This window comes from Corythoichthys intestinalis, chromosome 13 (genome assembly GCF_030265065.1).
Source record: "Corythoichthys intestinalis isolate RoL2023-P3 chromosome 13, ASM3026506v1, whole genome shotgun sequence".
In the NCBI taxonomy this organism is placed as follows: domain Eukaryota; kingdom Metazoa; phylum Chordata; class Actinopteri; order Syngnathiformes; family Syngnathidae; genus Corythoichthys; species Corythoichthys intestinalis.
The window spans coordinates 18,455,924-18,477,775 of record NC_080407.1 but is presented as its reverse complement, the minus strand read 5'-3'; the positions used below and the strand labels follow the sequence as shown (position 1 = coordinate 18,477,775).

Here is a 21,852-nt window from a genome sequence, read left to right as displayed (position 1 = left end):
GTCATTTAAATCTGTCTATGCTGTCCTCACTCCGAAGCGTCTACTTTTTCCAAAGCTAGACAGCTAGTGAACGACGCCTTAATAATCAGACTTCTTCCTTTTTCATCTGATTTATTAATAAAATGGCCTCAAACCATTGTCCTCTTTATACTGTCCTAAAACTACAAAAAAAAAAAAAAAAAAGCATTACATTAGCAACAACGTTAGCTTAGCACGCTATACAGGTAAACATAGACAAAAAGTGTCTCATACAAAAAATATAACATTTCGCTAATTAACATAATATGTACATTCTTTACAACAACCATACTTACAGACAAATCTTGTCCAAGGATCATATAAGCACAACAGAGACGTTGTGCAGCCATACTGAACAGGCAAGAAAAGAAAAAACCATGTCGCAAAGCGACCACAAGAGTTCGCTGTTAGACAGCAGAAAAAACCTTGCTGTAAAACTTACCAAAAGGCAGAATACTGTCTGAGCGGGACATGTGCGTTAATTGCGTCAAATATTTTAACGTGATTAATTTAAAAAATTAATTACCGTGCGTTAACGCGTTAATTTTGACAGCCCTAGTAGTGTCATGTCATAATTATGACGGTCTTATGACACCATTGTCAAAACAAAGTTACCAAATACCATAACTAGAGCAGAAACTGAAGAAATGATTAGCATATAACATGAATTTTGATTATAAAAATTTACATCTGTAGTGCTGCAATGCATGCTAGGAGGCATGTTGGACAACAACAGTGTTGACAGCACCTGGCAGCTGAGGTTGACTGTCTCTCCCAAGGGCGCAGTGATGGCCAAATAAAGGTTCTTGAAGTAATGAAGCTTTGCAGCCAATTGTTTCAAAGCTTCATGGTGGTTCATTTGGTTTTATGACTCCACTGTCAAAGTGTTGCCAAATACCATAACTAGCAATTAATGAAACTGAAAAAGTAACTGAAGAAATAATTAGCACAGAACATGAATTTTGATTGTTATTTACATCTGTAGCGCTGCAATGCATGCTAGAAGGCATGTTGGGTGACAACAGTGTTGACAGCAGAGATTGACCGTCTCCCCCAAGGGTGCAGTGATGGCCAAATGAAGCTTCTAAAAGCTTTGCAGCCAATTGATTCAAAGCGTCATGGTGGTTCATTTGGTCTTACGACAGTCTTATGACACTACTGTCAAATAAAGTGTTACCAAATACCATAACAAGCAATTAATGAAACAACTGGAACAGTAACTTTAGAAATAATTAGTACAGAATATGAATTTTGAATGTTATTTAAATCTGTAGCGCTGCAATGCATGCTAGGAGGCATGTTGGACAACGACCGTGTTGACAGCATGTGGCAGCAGACACGGGAGCAGTGATGGCCAAATGAAGCTTTTTGAAGCAAAGAAAGAAATGCGCACAGAACATGAATTTTGATTGTTATTTACAGCTATAGTGCTGCAATGTATGCTAGGAGGCATGTTGGATGACAACAGTGTTCACAGCAGTAGGTTGACATGTCTCCCCCAAGGGAGCAGTGATGGCCAAATGAAGCTTCTTGAAGCCAATTTGCAGTCAAAGCTTCATGGTGGTTCATTTGGTCTTATGACAGTCTTATGATGACAATGTCAAATAAAGTGTTACCAAATACCACAACTAGCCATTAATGAAACAACTGGAACAGTAACTGAAGAAATAATTAGCACAGATCATGAATTTTGATTGTTATTTACATTTATAGCGCTGCAATGGATGCTAGGAGGCATGTTGGACAACGACAGTGTTGACAGCAGGTGGCAGCAGACATTGTCTCCCCCACGGGACCAGTGATGGCCAAATGAAGCTTCTTGAAGCAAAGAAGCCAATTGGTTCAAAGCTTCATGGTGGTTAATTTGGTCTTACGACAGTCTTATGATGCCACTGTCAAATAAAGTGTCACAAAAATACCAGAACTAGCAATTAATAAAACAACTGGGACAATAACTGAAGAAATAATTAGCACAGAACATGAATTTGGATTATTTATATCTGTCGCGCTGCAATGCAAGCTAGGAGGCATGTGTTACCTATTGCCCCAAATAAGCCGCACTGCACTAAAAGCCGCAGGATTCAAAATGAAGACAAAAAGTAGCGGCTTGTTTTCTGAAAATTGAGTATATTTTCTGGTCACCTGAACGTGTTCCTCTGCATTAGTACAATTTTGTTAGCCAAATTTACCCTAAAAGAAGGGGGGAACAATTGGCGAGCCAGGCCGTCGTATCCTTGGATGAACGCTAGGGGGTGATGAGTGTCCTGAAGAAGCATCACGTTGGTGGAATTTGCCTCCACCAGAAGGTGCGAGAACATTTTCATCTCGGGGCTCTCGGGGTGCAAATCTTCTCGTTTGTCGTATCTATTCGGCAAAAAAAAAAAAAAAAAAGGGTAATTCGGGCTTTAACCATTTAATAGCTAAAAGATGATAGGGTGCCATTTGTTCCCCCCAGTATAAATGAAGCTGTATTTTCACTAAAGTTGGACAAATACTGATTCCTTATTTTTTTGATGCGTATTATCATATAAATTCAAGGGTACATGCTCCTAAATTCTATTTTTCAAATTGAAGTCTAGTAAAAGGTTGTTATGGAATTTTGCTATCTCCCCACCTTGAAATACCTTTCTGTGGATTTTTCTCCCGATTTCCACCTCCGTGTCGACGTAGTCAGGCACAAGCTTACAACAGGGAGAACCCATGTAATGGAAGAATTCGTACTTAACGTGCTATTTCAGCCGACTTCTGCCAGATAGTGCGTAAATAATGAGCGATATATATTCATTTACACGTCATGTTTTATATATACCAACTATAAATTATGAATTTGAATGTATCTTTAAAAAAAATAAATCTCATTTGCAAGACGTGGCGGCTTTTATTTTGATGTGGCGGTGCGCCACAATCTTTTATATGTACAGGAAACCCTGAATAAGCATAACTGCTGTAATAAGCTGTGACAAACCCTTGTACAAAGGCAGAACTTCTACATTCACTCTGAAAGCATTTTTCATCACTTTTAATGCCTAGAACATTTAGTTTAATGCTTTTTAATGACCTCCATCAGCCCTTTATAAGATTTCTCGTCAAGTATCCAAAGTCATGTTAGCTATTATGCTAACAAAGCTAGACTGAGGGCTAACTTTAGCTTAAAATGTCCCCTCTGTTAGTGTCCATTCTGTGAACGCACCCTATAAAATTCACCATTTATTATTGAAATGACATCACTCTCTTGCGATGACATCACACCAGTGGCGGGAAATTCAACTATGGTAAGCAATTTTATTTTTTACCTCCTTTCATCATCGGATTTTGCAGTTAGTGGTAGTCAGTGCTTAATTTGTAAATCATAAGGTGCCGGAACGCAAAGTACATATGACAGCGCAGGGATGACTAGACACACACAGGTCCCGGAACACAGGCAAAAACAACACGCAAATGCCCACTTGCCATCCTGTGGTACTTACAAGCCTCAATTTCAGATAATATCCATGGTATAAATGCTATGACAACAATTTACAATTATTACCTGACCAGCTGCTACCACGGTAGTAGCCTTCTGCTTGGCTGGCTCCCCGTGAACCTGGCTACCTGCTGCGGCACTAGCCTCCTACTGCACCTGCTTCTCACTGTTAGCATGTTTGCTGCAGCGTTCCTGTTCGCCGGCTGTGGCTTTTTTGACTCGTTTTGAATCTTCCTTTTTTTGAAAGAAAAACTGTAAATTCAATTGCCTTTTTGGCATGTTGAAATAATGTTTAATCCGATTCCTGGCTGCGTGCTTTCCAGATGCCGCCGACGTTTTTTTTTTTTTTTTTTTTTAATGTCGGGGAGGGGCGCAATTTGTCATCACCAAATCTCCGACTCTTTCAAATGACTTTTTTTTTTTTTTTTTTTAAATAAACAGCATACAATTCTTGGGATTTTTTTCTGTAAATGAATTTATGCACATTATTATTTTTTTTAATGAATTTAAAAAAAAACAAAAAACTTTTTAATATAATATTATGGGCTCTTATTGGTGCGCCAGCACGACGCTCCGATTGGTGGACTGCATAGCCGCCCGCCAATGACTTGTTTGTTTTGCATTAGGGTGGCGGAAAGAAGAATAAAATGAGGGGGTAAAAAGCGTCAAGGTTCCTGTGTTATTTTCGCTGCCAAGCTTTCACCTAGCAAGTGTTACAATTTAAAGCAACTGTTTTCTGTTAAGCCCAAATTCTCGATGAAAAGTTTGGGCAACCATGACTTTAGAGTGGTGGTTGGTTTCCAGTGTTGTTTAATGTGTGCGCGTGGCGTAATGTACTGAAGAGGGCGCCAGCTCTACAGGAGGACAATCGTTACTTTACGCTCTCTTCCAAAACACCCGGCATATTATTATCTTGAATATTTACACTCAAAAGGTGCCGGAACGGACGAAAAAGGTCCCGGAACACATGGAGTCTAAAATCAAGAAGTACCGGAACATGTTCCGGTATGTTCCGGCACAAATTAACCCCTGGTGGTAGTTGATCATAACATGTCCACTCTGTTAAATCTTTGTATCAACGAAATTGAATCATTTAAAAGTTTTTGTAAAGATTTCTCATCAAATATCCCAAAGTCATGTTCGCTACTATGCTAGCAAAGCTAATCTGAGGGCTAACTTTAGCACAAAATGTCCCCTCTGTTAGTGTCCACTCTGTTACTTTCAAATGGCCCACTATAAAAAAATAAAATGACCCAGGAAGTTTACGGTCCAAAATAATGACTGCGAAGAGACTTTTTTTTTTTTTTTTTTTTTTTTTTGCGAGGTCGGGATTAAAAACCAATAGGAGTGAATGAAAAGTTTTTGTGATTGTTAAATGAAGACGTTTTGGTCAAATTTGGGTATAACCATAAGTTTTGGACCAAAAATGAATAATACCTTGTTGAAATTTACAGCAGGCAGCAAAAAGTGGTATTTGCCGTGTGGCAAAATGGATTATGCCATGTGGCATTTTTTTTTGCCATGTGGCACTTTTTTGCCATATGGCAAAATTGATTTTGCCATGTGGAATTGTTCTGCCTTGTGGTATTTATTTTGCCATGTGGCAAAATTGATTTTGCCATGTGGCATTTTTTTTGCTATGTGGCAAAATTGGTTTTGCCATGTGGCATGTTTTTTTGCCTTGTGGCATTTATTTTGCCAGGTGGAAAAATAGATTTTGCCATGTGGCATTTTCTTTTGCCATGTGGCAAACAAATTTTGCCATGTGGCATTTTTTTGCGTTGAGGCAAAACGTATTTTGACATGTGGCATTTTTTTTTTGGCATGTGGCAAACTGGATGCGCTGTAATGTAAAATGTATGGTCAAAAATCACAACCACTCAAAATGAATGGAAAATTTGGACGTGCACAGCCGTCAATGGCATAGCTTGACTTGGGTGCCAGTTGAATGTCAATGGGCTGTAATGGTAAGTGTATGGTCAAAAAGCACAGCCACGTTTTTTCTGCCATTTAATATGAATGGCAAATTTGGAGGTGCATAGCCGTCAAGGGCAAAGCCTTACTTGGGGGCCAGTTGAATGTCAATGCGCTCTAATGGTAAGTATATAGTAAAAATCACAGCCACACATGTTTTTCTGCCATTTAAAATGAAAGGTAAATTTGGACGTGCATAGCCATCAATGGCATGGACGTGCACGGCCTGCAAAAATGCCGTATACTCCAAAAAACTGACACAAAGCAATATCCATTTTGCCCCATACCAATAAAATCCATTTTGCCACATGGCAAAAAAAAATGCGTAGCCGTCAATGGCGTGGATGTGCACAGCCTGCAAAAATGCCATATACCCTCAAAAACTGACACAAAGTAAAATCCAATTTGCCACATTCCAACAAAAATGCCACTTTAAAATCTATTTTACCACATGGCAAAAAAAATGCCACATCGCAAAATCCATTTTGCCACATGGCAAAAAAAATGACACATACCATAAAAAAATGCCACATTAAAATACATTGTGCCACATGGCAAAAATAATGTCACATGGCAAAAATAATGCCATATTGCAAAAATAATGCCACATGGCAAAATCTATTTTGCAACATGGCAAAAAAATGCCACATGTCAAAAAAATGTCACATGGCAAAATCCATTTTTCCACATGGGAAAAATAATGCCATATTGCAAAAAAATGCCACATGGCAAAATCCATTTTTCCACATGGCAAAAATAATGCCATATTGCAAAAAAATGCCACATGGCAAAATTTATTTTGCCAAATGCCACATGGCAAAAAAAATGTCACATGGCAAAATCCATTTTGCCACTTGGCAAAAAAATGCCACATGGCAAAATCCATTTTGCCACATGGCAAAAAAATGCCACATGGATAAATCCATTTTGCCATATGGCAAAAAAATGCCTCATGGCAAAAATCCATTTTCCACATGGCAAAAAAATGCCACATGGCAAAATCCATTTTGTCACATGGCAAAATCTATTTTGCCACATGGCAAAAATAATGTCACATGGCAAAATCAATTTTGCCACTTGGCAAAAAAAAAAATGTCTCATGGCAAAATCCATTTTGCCACATGGCAAAAAAAATGCCACATGGAAAAATCCAATTTGCCACATGGCAAAAAAAAAATGCCATCTGGCAAATTCCACTTTTCTTCTCACTGTCTCTCGAAATGTGAATTTATGAGAACATACTACATTAACTTTATGCTAGCAAAGTTAGACTGAAGGCTAACTTTAGCAAAAAATGTCCACCAACCTCCAGTGTGGGTGCTGCTCCAAAAACCGAGACACTCCCGTTTGAGCAGCGTAGTTGTCGATGTGAACGGAGACGTCTAAGAAAAGACATTTATAATCTTGCAAAAGCTAGCTTTTAGCAACGTCAATGAAAAACCTACCTGCTGTAGTGGGCAGCAACCTGTGTAGTTCCCGCATCCCATGGCCTCCTGGGTAATTGTGATGCGAAATGTAGAGGCAAACACCCGAGTAAGCCGCGTTGATCAACAGCTGGCCCAAAACGACCGCCGAACCCAGTTTATACACCCAGGATTTCTGATAATTGCTTAAACTACAAAACAAAGGATTATTATTATGCTTTATTATAAATACATGCTAATTTGTATACGTACATAAAAGAGCAGCCTCGAGCAGCAACCAGAGTAAGCGCGGGAAATGTGTAGATAATGAAACGGAGCTCTTTATGCGGCAGCAGCGAGTAGATGAAGACGAAGGTGACCGAGGGGAGGAGGAGGAGCCTCGTTCGGCGGTCCAGCAGACCCGCGGGGACGAAAAATAGCGTGCAGCCGAGACCGCGGGGTAACGCCGAGTAGAAGTACCAGAAAAAGGGTGAGGTTTGAAAGAGGAGTTAAGAGGAATTTCACATGTTTTTAGCATTCAATTTAAATAGATATATTAAAAGGATATTCCCCAGTTGGAACTTTTGTTGAGAATCGTGTTGTACCATAACACCTGACCTTCTGGCCATAAAAGCTTCCTCCAAAAGAATGTGTCAATAGCCACAGTCAAGGCTGCGGAAACAAATCAAGACATTTTCATCAATAAAAGCAAACAAATACAGATTTTTTTTCCTTTCACTTACTCAATGAGAGAACTCCAGCAGGAACCGCGTAGTAAAGAAGTTGCATGACACCGAGCTTTCTGCTCAATAGGGATATTAGCAACATGATACCCAAGAAGATGCAGAGCTCCGATCGGAAGACGATGATGACGAAGGCAGAGAGGTAGATGAAGCTGCGGTGATTGTTGGACATCCAAGAGGTGAACGCAAGAAGGGCTGGGAAGAATTCAAAAATATCACTGTATTATGGGATATTTACACCAAAAGATATAAACTGTTAACACTTCATTTGATAGCGGCATCATAAGAACAAATGAACCACCATGAAGCTTCATTGCTTCAAGAAGCTTCATTTGGCCATTACTGCTCCATTGGGGGAGACAGTGAACCTCCTGTTGTCAACACTTATTGTCCAAAATGCCTCCTAGCATGCATTGCAGTGCTACAGATGTAAATAACAATCTAAATTCATCAACAATCTAATTATTTCTTCAGTTACTGTTCTAGTTTCATTAATTGCTAGTTATGGTATTTGGTAACAATTTATTTGACATCAGCGCCACTAGACTGTCATAAGACCATCATAATTATGACATGACACCGTGAATAAATGCTTATGCTTATGTCGCCGATGTCATTTCGTGTCATCCGGCAAATGATCTCACTTTTGAATGGATGTAAAAGATCCGAGCTGGACATAAAGTGAGTTAGTGACATAACTCATATAGTGAGATCAGGATCATGAGCCTTGTATCACAAATCGTATCGTTTAGCCTGTCGCGATATGCAATAAGTCAATTAATCGCACGGTAAATAAAAATGAAGGCGATTTATCGTGTGTGCGTGTCTGTTTGCGTGTGCTGCAGCTATCGATTATTTTAGTAGTCGATTAATCGATTAAATAGTTCGAATAATCGAGTAATCGGATTAAGACAACAGAAAATTAAAACTGAGATGAGCCTCAAACGGTATTAAAAAGAAAATAGATGAGGATCTAAATACAACAAAACAATTGGCTATCGTACGTAGCAAAAGTCCCCTAGCCTAAATGCTATAAAACTTTTTTTTTTTTTTTTTACAATGCTCAAAGCAAATGGTTCAAACACATATTTGCACAAAAACAGCAAAATTTTGCCATAAACCAAAAAATGCCAAAAAAAAAAAATGCCACATGGCAAAATCAATTTTGCCACATAACAAACAAAAATGCCACATGCCAAAATCCATTTCGCCACACACCAAACAAAAATGCCACAGGGCAAAATCAATTTTGCCACATACCCAAAAAAATGCCACATGCCATAATCAATTATTCCACATGGCAAAAAAAATGTCACATCCCAAAATCAATTTTGGCACACACCAAAAAAATGTCAGATGGCAAAAAATGCCACATGCCAAATACAACAAAAGAACAACTGGCTAACTTACATCGCAAAAGGCCGCTAGCTTAAATGCTATAAAATGTTTTTTTTTTTAAACTGCTCTGAACAAATGGTTCAAACACATATTCCCACAAAAAAATTGGTTAAATTTAGCCATGAATCAAAAAACAGTCACATATAAAAAATAAATGACACAAGGCAAAAAAATGCCACATGTCAAAATCCATTTTGACACATTCCAAAAACATGCCACATGGCAAAATCAATTTCGCCACATACCCAAAAAAATGCCACATGCCATAATCAATTATTCCACATGGCAAAAAAAATGTCACATACCAAAATCCATTAGGTACAACAAAAGAACAACTGGCTAACTTACATCGCAAAAGGCCACTAGCTTAAATGTTATAAAATTGTTTTGTTTTTGTTTTTTTTACAATGCTCTGAACAAATGTTTAAAACACATATTCCCACAAAAAAAATGGCTAAATTTTGCCATGAACCAAAAAACAGCCACATACCAAAAACAAATGCCACATGGTAAAATCCATTTTGACACATACCAGAAAAATGCCACATACCAAACAAAAACGCCACAGGGCAAAAATCAATTTCGCCACATACCCCCAAAAATGCCACATGCCATCATCAGTTTTGCCACATACCCCAAAAAATGCCACATGGCGAAAAAAAGTCACATGCCAAAATCAATTTTGCCACATACCAAAAAAATGCCACATGGCAAAAAATGCCACATGCCAAAATCCATTAAGTACAACAAAAGAACTGGCTAACTTAGATAGCAAAAGTCGGCTAGCTTAAATGCTATAAAATGCTTTAAAAAAATGTTTTTTAACAATTCTCTGAACAAATGGTTCAAATGCATATTCCTCCCAAAAAACACATAAATATACCATTAAACTAAATTACGAATGCATTAAAAAAAACATTTGCTCAAACAAAAACTTAGCTTACTGTTGTTCTTAATTAGAAGCAGCCATGTGAAATGAGTTATGTCATATTCACTGTCACCACTAGAGGGCAGTGTATCCACCCAAATCAATAAAACTAAATGCAAACACCTTCTAAACAAATTATTACAAGCCCACTTCAATTCAACAAATACTCGAAGCAGCAAAATTTAATTAGAATCTTTTTTCTAATCGAATTACTCGAGTTAATTAATCGTTGCAGCACAACTGCGTGGACTCGCCACACGTGCGTGTTGATTGCATACGAGACTCCAGTTCCTTTCAAAGATAATCAACACTAAAGTGTAGACATACAAAATAAGGAAACACATTTATATTAAACATTGTAAAACGTTAGCATTGCTACATTGAGGCTAATTGAAAAAAGACAATGTACGAACGACTTTAGTCTGCTGTAAAACATTGGCAGTCTTCTCCAAAACGCAAACTTGCAGTTAAAAGGTGGCAGTTTAAACACAAGAACTCGCTGGTTTACAGCATTTGCAAACCTACCAATTGGTAGCGCAAACACATTAGGTAGCATCCTGGTACTGTAGAACATGAGGTGAAACTGCGACGCGCACATGAGACAGAAGAGGAGCGCCACCGTGGAGCCGAATTGCCTCCTCACCTCTCGCTGCATGCGCCAAAGTGCGGCAACCACGCACGTTCCCAGAGAAGCTCGGACTGAAAACAAGTGAGGAAGAACATGGTGAGATTCAGTTTGGATATTTGAGGCATATGTCAAGGAAGTACCGATGAGCTGCGTGGAGAACTTTGGCATGTCCAGCAGAGAAGATAGAAACACAAAAGGGGAGGAAAGGATGCAGATGAGCAGGGGGCCAATGAAGGTTCGTGGAACCACGCCAGGGAACTCGTGGTGGTCATACTGAAAGAAATCAACAGGAATAAATAACTGCCTCACTCACAAAAAACTAATAAAGAGAAAAAACAAGTTACTTTCATCTTTCAGTGGCAGCCAATGTCAGGCAATTTTGGGGCATTTCATGTCATTTCCTGTTCATTTTCAGTCACTTCATGTTGATTTTGGGGAATTTACAGGCCACTTCCTGTTGATTTGGGTTACTGAAAAGGAAGGGACTCACGAATGTGCCCAACACACATCATACTCCACAGGAGAGCTCCGGCAAAGGGCGGTGGGACGGGCTGCGGTCCCACTGCCCTAAGCCAAGCTCACCTGTTTTAATGCATACATTGCACTACCCTCCCCTCACATTCCCATCACGGTGCTGGGTGATGGCTGCCAGTCGGGAACCTGGCAGCCACAGTAATAGGGTAGTAGGTGGGTCCCACACTTTTTCCATATGGCGTGGCTCCTGGGGTGTGGCCTCCCCTCTGCCTGGGCTGCCGGCCGCGGGAGTGGGTTGGGGGGTCGGGGCTCCGATCTTGCATCGCCTCGTGGCAGTTCCTGAGCGTTCTCCTGCCTCCGCCTTCCCCTCTCTTCTCTGGCTGGGCATCCGCCCTGCGCTCCGTCGCGGGTCGCTGGCTGGGCGCCGGTGTATCAGTGGGGTGTCGCCTGCACCGGCGGGGGACCCTGCCTTCCCTGGGCTTGGTGGGCCGCTGGGGGTCCCGAGGCGTGCCGTGCCGGTTGGGGGGCTGCGGCTGTGGCTCGTGTGGGCGGGCGGGGGTGGGGGTAGGCGTGGGGTTGGTGGTGTGTCCCCTCCAGCCATCCCTGAAGGCCGGTTGATGGGTGCGCGGGTGGCCCGGGGTCCCACCCTGGGTCCCAGGGGGGGCGATGGCTCCTTTGCTGGGCTGCGGGAGGAGGGATGGGCTTATAGACACCCCCACCCCCATCCCCCTCTTTCACTGGCCAATAGGCCCCCCCATGGTGTAAACCGGAAATACATCTCGCTGACGATAGCACCAGCATATTAGTAACTACTTTAGATGTTCAATGTATTTCTTGTTTTTGTTTGTGTTTCTTTTCTTTCTTCTCTTGTATTTCTTTTCTTCTGTCCCCACATAATCCCTTCCTGTTCGCTGCTTTGTCATAATAAAAAGGTATTTTGAATGATCACAATGGGAGTATGTCAGACTCTCAATGTGAAACATTAAAACTGTTCAGACTATCCGGGCACTTAGACTTCCATTCTCTGTGTCAAACGGCTGAACAGGACAGGTTACACAAAAAAAAAAAAAAAATGTGCCCAACTGCATAGAAAGTGACTCAAATCAACAGGAAGTCACCTGTAAATGCCCTAAAATGAACAGGAAGTGACCTGTAAACGCCCACAAAAGTGTTGTAATGGTTTGTCTTGAAAGTGTTTGCATTTCGTTTTATTGATTTGGCTGGAAACACTGCCCTTTAGTGGCAACAGTGAATATGATAAAACTCATTTCACATGGCTGAATCCAGCTGCTCCCTGTTAAGACTAACATAAGCTAAGTTTTTGTTTGAGCTAATGTTTTTTTAATGCATTCGTAATTTAGTTTATTGGTATATTTAGCTGTTTTTTGTGGGAATATATATTTGTTCAGAGCATTGTTATTTATTTTGTCTGGTATACCAGGCAAGCATTTTATACAATTTATGCTCGCGGACTTTTGCATTTTTTTGGGTGTGTGGCAAAATTGATTTAGGCATGTGGCATTTTTTTTGCTGTGTGGCAAAATTGATTTTGGCATGTGGCATCTATTTTTTTTTTTTTTTAATGGTATGTGGCAAAATGGATTTTGGCATGTTTTTTTTTTTTGCTATGTGGCAAAATTGATTTTGCCATGTGGCATTTCTTTTTGGGTGTGTGGCAAAATGGATTTTGGCATGTAGCATTTTTTTGGTATGTGGCAAAATTAATTTTGGCATGTGGCATTTTTTTGGTGTATGGCAAAATGGATTTTGCCATGTGGCATTTTTTTTGGTATGTGGCAAAATGGATTTTTCCATATTGTATTTTTTTGTGTGTGGCAAAATGGATTTTGGCATATGGCAAAATGGATTTTGTCATGTGGTATTTTCTTTGGTATGTGGCAAAATGGATTTTGGCATGTGGCATTTTTTTTTGGGTATGTGGCAAAATGGATTTTGGCATGTGGCAAAATTGATTTTGTCATGTGGTATTTTCTTTGGTATGTGGCAAAATGGATTTTGCCTTGTGGCATTTTTTTGGAATGTGGCAAAATTTATCTTGCCATGTGAAATTTTTTGGGTATATGGCAAAATGTAGCCGTTTTTGTTTTCACCGCGTTCATAGTTTATAGGTATATTTAGCAGTTTTGTGGGAATATGTGTTTGAACTATTTGTCAAGAGCATTGTAAAACAAAAAAACAGTTAGCATTTTATAGCATTTAAGCTATCGGACGTCTGCTATGTAAGTTAGTCAATTGTTCTTTTGTTGTACTTAGATCCTTATTTATTAATAATGGCAATTATGACCTCACACCGATAATCCAGATTTTTAAAAAATTCAACCGATAATGCAATCCGATAATTCCATACTTGATTTAGCCTCCAAATGTACGCAATTCACGCAGTTTTGTCCAGTTCTGCACCGGCGCCTCGACCCCTCCTAAAGGCATTTTTGTGCCATTAAGTATTTACTTTGTAACTATTATTAATAGGTCATTAATATATATTGTTTAGATGTTAGAATATACTACTTGTTCACATTTGATGAGGAAAAAGTCGTAATAAATCATATTTTTGCATGGTAACATTTGCTCGTGTATAATTTAAAGCAATATATATATATATATATATATATATATATATATATATATATATATTCATTTATTTTCCATGCCGCTTGTATATATCTTAACAGAATTATCGACTTGACATTATCGGTTATCGGCTGGAAGGAGGAATTTATTGGTTATCGTTATCGGTGGAAAAATGCATGATCATGCATCACGATTTTTCATACCGTTTGAGGCTTAGCTCAGGTGTTTTAAGTGACGTGTAAATGCCCACAAAAGACTGGCGGTGAATAGTCAGTTCCTGTTGACGTTGTAATGGTTTGTTTTGAAAGTGTTTGCATTTAGTTTTATTGATTTGGCTGGATACAATTCCCTCTAGTGGCAACAGTAAGTATGACATAACTCATTTCACATGGCTGAATCCAGTTGCTCCCTGTTAAGACCAACATAAGGTAATTTTTTGTTTGAGCTAATGTTTTTTTAATGCATTCGTAATTAAGCTTATAGGTATATTAAGCCGTTTTGTGTGGACATATGTGTTTGAACCATTTGTTAAGAGCAGTGTACAACAACGTTAGCATTTTATAGCAATTAAACTAGTGAACTGTTGTTATGCAAATTAGCCAATTGTTCTTCTGTTGTACTTAGAATCTTAGATTCTCATTTAATTATTATTTTATGGCGTTTGAAGCTAGGCTCAGGTATTGTAATTTATTTTAAATGAAAGTGCAATTGTGTACAATTTGAAGAAACACTCGTGAATTTTATTTTGTATTCGTGTTTAATGCTCTTTTGAAAGTGCACTAACGCATTAAATGTTCCTCATCCGACTAATCGATTATTCAAACCAAGTAGTTGATAAATTAATCGACTACTAAAATAATCGATACAGTCCGACAGAAGATTTGTTTTTTACAGCAGTGGCACCATTTTATAACGATATATCGATTCTTAGCCGGCGCATATCTATTACACCACGTTGCAGAAAAAAATTAAACGAAAATTCCTGGCTTGTAATGATTTTATTTGCGTAGCTGATGTCTTTTAACTAAATAAAAAGTGCCACTAAAAAGGTAAAAAATGAGCGGCTATATTCAAAATTTCCAATGTTACATGCTAGTTTTGCTGAAAATATTTGTTAAATTTAATTTCTTCGTGCTTCAGGTCAAACTAAGTCCATATAATAAGGAGGAAAATGTACATTCATGAGCATTACAAAGTACAACAGTAAAGATAAGCGGATTATAGAATTTCAAAGTAGTGACCACAAACAAACTTTTTGGGGAAAAATGTTAATGCGACAAAACAATCTTATAACCTGGGAAAAAAATATCGGTACTCATCATGTTCAAACAACATCAAAACATTGACTTCTGTTTACAATATTAGCCTAGCATGCTAGCTTCCTCCGCTACCTACCTTGTCAAAGTCGAACTTGTGATAAATGAGGTCATGGGCAGCTTGCAAATTGAAGCTTTCTTCAACTTTGGTGAAAGGACAGATGAATAAGTGTAACAGAACCACGCATATTAATAAAAACAAAAGTGGAAGCGTCAAAACATGATTTTTTTCAGCCATGACAGCTGGAGGACATACGCTACTTCCGGGTTAACAGGATGTGACCTACTAATAAACTGTTTTATTTGTAGAATTTTATTATTTCAAATACAATATGACTTTGAAATAAAATCTATTTTTAAAGTAAAAATAAAAATATTTCTCTAATTAAATATCGCCGTCGTGAGTTTTCCACGTGTGGCGTTCTCAATGTCCCGAGCGTGGCGGCAGATGATTGGCTTTTAATTTGATTGACAGGCTAAAATAGCCAATCGTGAAAGGCCACAATTCTAAAGCGGAAAAACGAGAAGACTCGCATCTTTTTTCCCTCAGCCGGCATGTAAATACGCGTTGTATTCAAATGCTGCATCTTATTTTTCACTCATTAAGGATAAGTTAGCATTAATTACCATTAATTTTAAATTCGTTGTAAATTAGATTTGATTGTAAGTCCCGATGAACCGTTAAAATGCTTCCCTATGGTCTAAAACTGCGACTTCTCGGGCTTTTGTCCTGTTTAATTCTACTTTTTCACGTGACGATTGCGAAAAGGGATTTAAAAAACGCTTGTTTTACCTGCCAGAAGATTACTGACAACTTCCAAAAGGTAAGTGAATAAGTACTAATGAATTGCTGCTCTAAAAAAATGGATTCCACGTTCGTTTACAGTATTTTAAAAGCTTTGATGTATATTTTTAGGGTTATGAAAGAACTGCAAAGCAAAATTTTGGTGGCGGGAATACTGCTTGGGAGGAGAGGAAATTGTCCAAATATGAAACCAGGTGAGAGCAAACTGTATACCATCATATTTCAGATTTATAAACCTGGCGGGCACAACTAATAGTTGTTTTTTTCCCTAGTGAAATCCGATTAATGGAGATCGTTGAGGGGTTATGCGACAGCAGCAGCTTCGAGTGCAACCAGATGCTTGAAGAGCACGAGGAAAATTTTGAGACATGGTGGTTTAAAAGGTCAGTGGATATGAACTTCAAATGTTGGGCAAAAATCAGCAAAATTTATGATTTTGTTTTATTGTTTGTTGGCAACGCAGGAAAACGAAACATCCCGATTTGCATAAATGGTTCTGCATCGACACTATCAAAGCGTGCTGTCCGAAAGGCACGTTTGGACCGGACTGCAATGGTGAGGAATTGGGGTGGAAATGTCTGGGTACCTCACGATAACGATGATCTTACGATATGGCGTTATAGGAATTATCAGGAAATCGTTCTTGGAAATTATTCAAAATAAACTGGAAACACAAGCTATTTTTATACTTCTGCAATGAGTCTATTACTAGTGGACGTCCAATCCGTTTGAAGTGGGAGGGATGGCAGTGGGACAGGAACTATCGATTATTTTAGTAGTCAATTAATCGATGAACTAGTTTGTTCGAATACCAAAATAGTCGAATAAGGAACATCAAAAATTAAAATACTTGAGCCTCAAACAGTATTTAAAAAAGAGGATCCAAGTACAACAAAAGAACAATTGGCTAACTAAGTCCCCTAGCTTAAATGCTATAAAATTAACATTTTTTTTTACAATGCTCTTGGCAAATGGTTCAAACACAGATGCCCCAAAAAAATGCCACATGCCAAAATCCATTTTGCCGCATACCAAAAAATGCCACATGGCAAAATTCATTTTGCCACATACCCCAAAAATGTCACATACCAGAAAAAAAGCCACATGCCAAAATCCATTTGCCACATACCAGAAAAAATGCCACATGGCAAAATCAATTTTGCCACACACCAGAAAAAAAATGCCACACACCAAAAAAAAAAAAATGCCACATGCCCAAATCAATTCTGCCACATGCCAAAATCAATTTTGCGTCATACAAAAAAAAAATCCAACTTGGCAAAATTAATTTTGCCACATGGCAAAAAAATGCTACGTGCCCAAATCAATTTTGCCACATACTAAAAAGAAATGCCACAAACCAAAAAAATGCCACATGGCAGAATCCATTTTGCCTCATGCCAGAAAAAAATGCCACATGGCAAAATCAATTTTGCCACATACCAAAATAAATGCCACATGCCAAATACATTTTGCTACTTACAAAAAAATGCCGCATACAAAAAATCCATTTTGCCACGTACCAAAAAAAATGCCACGAGCCAAAATCTATTTTGCCACATTAAAAAATGCCTCATGCCCAAAAAAATGCCTAAAACAAGAGAACAATTAGCTTGCTTAAATGCAATAAAATGTACAACAAGTTAGCCAAAATCAATAAGTGGGGCTGCAGCTATCGATTATTTTAGTAATCGATTAATCAATGAACGAGTTAGTTCGAGTAATCTGATAAGGCCTCAAATGTTATAAATAATAAATGAGGATCTAAGTACAACAAATGAAAATTTGGCTGACTTACATTGTAAAAGTCCGCTAGCTTAAATGCTAATATTTTTTTTAACAATGTTCTTAACAAATGCCACAAACACATTCCCACAAAAAACTTCTAAATATACTTATAAAATAAAACATTAGCTCAAACAAAAACTTAGCTTATGTTGTTCTTAGGTAGCAGCTGTATTCAGCCATGTGTAATGAGCTATGTCATTCACTGTTACCACTAGAGGGCAGTGTATCCACCCAAATCAATAAAACTAAATGCAAACACTTTCAAAACAAAAACTTTTTTCTAATGGAATTACTCGAGATAATCGAGTAATCGTTGCAGCACTAAATGGCAGCGAATGTTTGTTGATTCGCTGCCACCATCCCACTTTAAACAGATTGGACTTCGATGGCCGTCAGTGGCAGCAAATGCCAGGCATATTTAGGGCAATTTCCTGCAAATTTTGGGTCATTGCCTGTTGATTTCGGGGCATTTCTTGTTCTTCAGCCACTTCCTATTGATTTCGGGGTATTTCCAAGTCACTTCCTATTAGTGCTGTAACGATTAATCGATTAACTTGTGTAATTCAATTCGGAAAAAGGCTTCGAATCCAATTTTGCTGCTTCAGGGATTCGTTCGTTGACGTAATGGTTTGTTTTGTGTGTTTAAGTGTTTGCATAGGATATCGATAACGTTTTAGGCTACAAAGTTTCGATATATTGTCCCAAGTGTAACGGGTAAAAGAAAAGGTTTGACGAATTCACAAGTTTTTGTGTGCCAAAGCTTGTGTCGGAGGCTCGGAGAAACCTTGTCACGGAAACGGCAAATGCGACGGCGACGGAACACGCGGAGGCGACGGCAAATGCACGTGTGACGTCCAGTATAAAGGAGATTTTTGCCTGGATTGCACTGATGGCTACTTCAACGAAGTTCGCAACGATTCCTTCTCGCTTTGCACTGGTAGGCCAAGCTCCCTGTAAACTATACCTTGTCGTCAGTCGATGAAAAATCGGCATTTCCTTCTTTAGAATGCCATTCTTCCTGCAAGACCTGCAACGGAGCAACCAATCAGGATTGCGATGAGTGTAAAGATGGTTGGGAAGAAGATGAGCAGGAAGCCTGCATTGGTAAAGCAACCTCATGATGTAGGATGTTCTTATTAATTCAAACTTTACCAATATTCAGTTTTCATCCAAAACTCCCTCATTGACGCCTATTTTTATTTATTTTTTTAATTGCGACCTGTAAATGTACCCAGAAAGAAACAAAATGTCTATTGGCGGTCATTGGTTTTGACCGAACACTGGGTCACTTTTTGTAGGGTGGTCGTAACAGAGTGGACATTCTGTGCTAGTTAGCCGAGATTTGCTAGCATATTAGCAATATGACTTTGGATCTTTAATGATCCATTGGTTCAAAGTGAGGTTGACTGTCTTCCCCTAGGGAGCAGTGATGGACAAATGAAGCTTCTTGAAGTAATGAAGCTTTGCAGCCAATTGGTTCATGAAACAATAAAGACAGTCAACCTCTGCTGCCACCTGCTGTCAACACTGATATTGTCAAAGATGCCTCCTAGCATGCATTGCAAGGGAGCAGTGATGGCCAAATGAATCTTCTTGAAGCTTTGAACCAATTGGCTGCTAAGCTTCATTGCTTCGAGAAGCTTCATTTGGCCATCACTGTTCCCCTTGCAATGCATGCTAGGAGGCACGTTGGACAATAATAGTGTTGACAGCAGGTGGCAGCAAAGGTTGTCCGTCTCCCACAAAGGAGCAGTGATGGTCAAATGAAGCTTCTTGAAGCTTTGAACCAACTAGCTGCAAAGCTTCATTGCTTCAAGACGCTTCTTGAAGCTTTGAACCAATTTGCTGCAAAGCTTCATTGCTTTGAGAAGCTTCATTTGGCCATCACTGCTCCCTTGCAATGCATGCGGCATGTTGGACAATAACAGTGTTGACAGCAGGCGGAAGCAGAGGTTGTCAGTCTCCCCCAAGGCAGCAGTGATGGCCAAATGAAGCAATGAAGCTTTGCAGCCAATTGGTCCATAGCTTCGAGAAGTTTCTTGAAGCAATGAAGCTTTGCAGCCAGTTGGTTCAAAGCTTCAAGAAACTTCATTTGGCCAATGAAGCTTCTTGAATCAATGAAGCTTTGCAGCCATTGGCTTCAAGAAGCTTCTTGAAGCAATGAAGCTTTGCAGCCAGTTGGTTCAAAGATTCAAGAAGATTCATTTGGCCATCACTGCTTCCTAGAGGAAGACAGTCAACCTCTGCTGCCACCTGCTGTTTGAACCAATTGGCTGCAAAGCTTCATTTGACCATCACTGCTCCCTAGGGGGAGACAGTGATGACCAAATGAAGCTTCAAACCAATTGGCTGCGGAGCTTCATTGCTTCAAGAAGCTTCATTTGACCATCACTGCTCCCTTGCAATGCATGCTAGGAGGCATGTTGGATGACAAGTGTTGATAGCAGGTGGCAGCAGAGGTTGACTGTCTCCCCCAAAGGAGCAGTGATGGCCAAATGAAGCTTTGAACCAACTGGCTGCAGAGCTTCATTGCTTCAAGAAGCTTCATTTGACCATCACTGCTCCCTTGCAATGCATGCTAGGAGGCATGTTGGACAATAAGTGTTGACAGCAGGTGGCAGCAGAGGTTGACTGTCTTCCTCTAGGAAGCAGTGATGGCAAAATGAATCTTCTTGAAGCTTTGAACCAACTGGCTGCAAAGCTTGATTGCTTCAAGAAGCTTCTTGAAGCTTTGAAACAATTGGCTGCAAAGCTTCATTTGGCCATCACTGCTCCCTTGCAATGCATGCTAGGAGGCATGTTGGATAATAAGAGTGTTGACAGCAGGTGGCAGCAGAGGTTGTCAGTCTCCCCGAAGGGAGCAGTGATGGGCAAATGAATCTTCTTGAAGCTTTGAACCAACTGGCTGCAAAGCTTGATTGCTTCAAGAAGCTTCTTGAAGCTTTGAAACAATTGGCTGCAAAGCTTCATTGCTTCAAGAAGCTTCATTTGGCCATCACTGCTCCCTTGCAATGCATGCTAGGAGGCATATAAGAGTGTTGACAGCAGGTGGCAGCAGAGGTTGTCAGTCTCCCCGAAGGGAGCAGTGATGGCCAAATGAAGCTTCTTGAAGCAATGAACTGCTCCCTTCACTGCTCCCTTGCAATGCATGCTTGGAGGCATGTTGGACAAACATAGGGTTGACCGCAGGTGGTAGCAGAGGTTGACTGTCTCCCCCTAGGGAGCAGTGATGGCGCAATGAAGCTTTGCAGCCAACTGGTTCAAAGCTTCAAAAAGATTCTTTTGGCCATCACTGCTCCCTAGGGGGAGACAGTCAACCACTGCTGTCAACCCTATGTTTGTCCAACATGCCTCCTAGCATGCATTGCAAGGGAGCATTGAAGCAATTGGCTGCAAAGCTTCATTACTTCAAAAAGCTTCATTTGACCATCACTGCTCCCTAAGGGGAGACAGTCAACCTCTGCTGCCACCTCCTGTTATTGTCCAACATGCCTCCTAGCATGCATTTCAGCGCTACTATAAGCAGCAGGATTCAAAATGAAGGGGAAAAAGTAGCAGCTTATAGTCTGAAAATTACTCTGCCTATGCTAGGTGCTCATTGTTTTTGACCAAAAACTTCCCACTAACAGATATAGACGAGTGCTCCAAAGACTCACCTCCATGTCAAGACGATCAATACTGCGTCAACACGGAAGGCTCTTACTCCTGCAAAGGTAAACCTGCATGTTTTAATCTTCTTGGAGCTTACGAAACCAACCGTTTTGTTCCCTTCAGGTTGCGATAAAGCCTGCACGGGATGCACTGGCGCCGGGGCCGACACGTGCCAGGCATGTGCTAGCGGCTACCGGGACATTGTGGGGACCTGCGAAGGTTAGTGTGTTCATCAAATTTAAATTATTGAATGAAATAACCTGCTTTTCTGATTAGACATTGATGAGTGTTCCGAAGCTGACTCGGTGTGCGCTAAGGAGCACCAGCAGTGCGTGAACACCGAAGGCGGCTACAAGTGCGTCTGCTCTGAGAACTTCGAGGAACAAGATGGGGACTGTGTACAAAAAGGTTCGAGTCGCTCATAAGTCCTGAAGAAGCAGTTCTCAGTTATATTCTCTTATTTTTTCACCTCAACAGAGTCGCCAGTAGCGTCCGAGACTGATGAAAGTCCTCATGAAGAGCTCTGAAGAACGTTGTGGCAATACTTGACTTCATTTTTACAAAAAAGGCACTTCTCTCACTGTTGACCAGTCATTAAAATGTTCTGTGCATATTTGTCTTGTTTTAAAGTAAATAAACATGTTTGGAAGAGAAAAAAAACTCACCTGGAA

General features: G+C 39.8%; 2 protein-coding genes across 2 annotated transcripts; one reads left to right on the top strand and one right to left on the bottom strand.

Annotated features, from left to right (window-relative positions):
* Positions 1 to 1,998: 1,998 nt before the first annotated feature.
* alg12 (ALG12 alpha-1,6-mannosyltransferase) lies at positions 1,999 to 15,321 on the bottom strand. The gene is made up of 9 exons (XM_057854412.1): positions 15,017 to 15,321; positions 10,696 to 10,828; positions 10,453 to 10,626; positions 7,602 to 7,796; positions 7,428 to 7,530; positions 7,132 to 7,356; positions 6,901 to 7,070; positions 6,762 to 6,837; positions 1,999 to 2,382 (listed from the first exon to the last, which is right to left on the bottom strand). Exons 1-9 carry the CDS (start codon positions 15,173 to 15,175, stop codon positions 2,157 to 2,159), a joined length of 1,461 nt encoding a protein of 486 aa, XP_057710395.1. The 5' UTR covers positions 15,176 to 15,321; the 3' UTR covers positions 1,999 to 2,156.
* Positions 15,322 to 15,428: 107 nt separating this feature from the next.
* Positions 15,429 to 21,836, top strand: creld2 (cysteine-rich with EGF-like domains 2). Its single transcript, XM_057854413.1, has 10 exons — positions 15,429 to 15,761; positions 15,854 to 15,936; positions 16,015 to 16,125; positions 16,206 to 16,297; positions 18,291 to 18,467; positions 18,536 to 18,634; positions 21,160 to 21,243; positions 21,305 to 21,400; positions 21,458 to 21,589; positions 21,659 to 21,836. The coding sequence occupies exons 1-10, from the start codon at positions 15,624 to 15,626 to the stop codon at positions 21,706 to 21,708; spliced, it is 1,062 nt and encodes a 353-aa protein (XP_057710396.1). The 5' UTR covers positions 15,429 to 15,623; the 3' UTR covers positions 21,709 to 21,836.
* Positions 21,837 to 21,852: the final 16 nt, after the last annotated feature.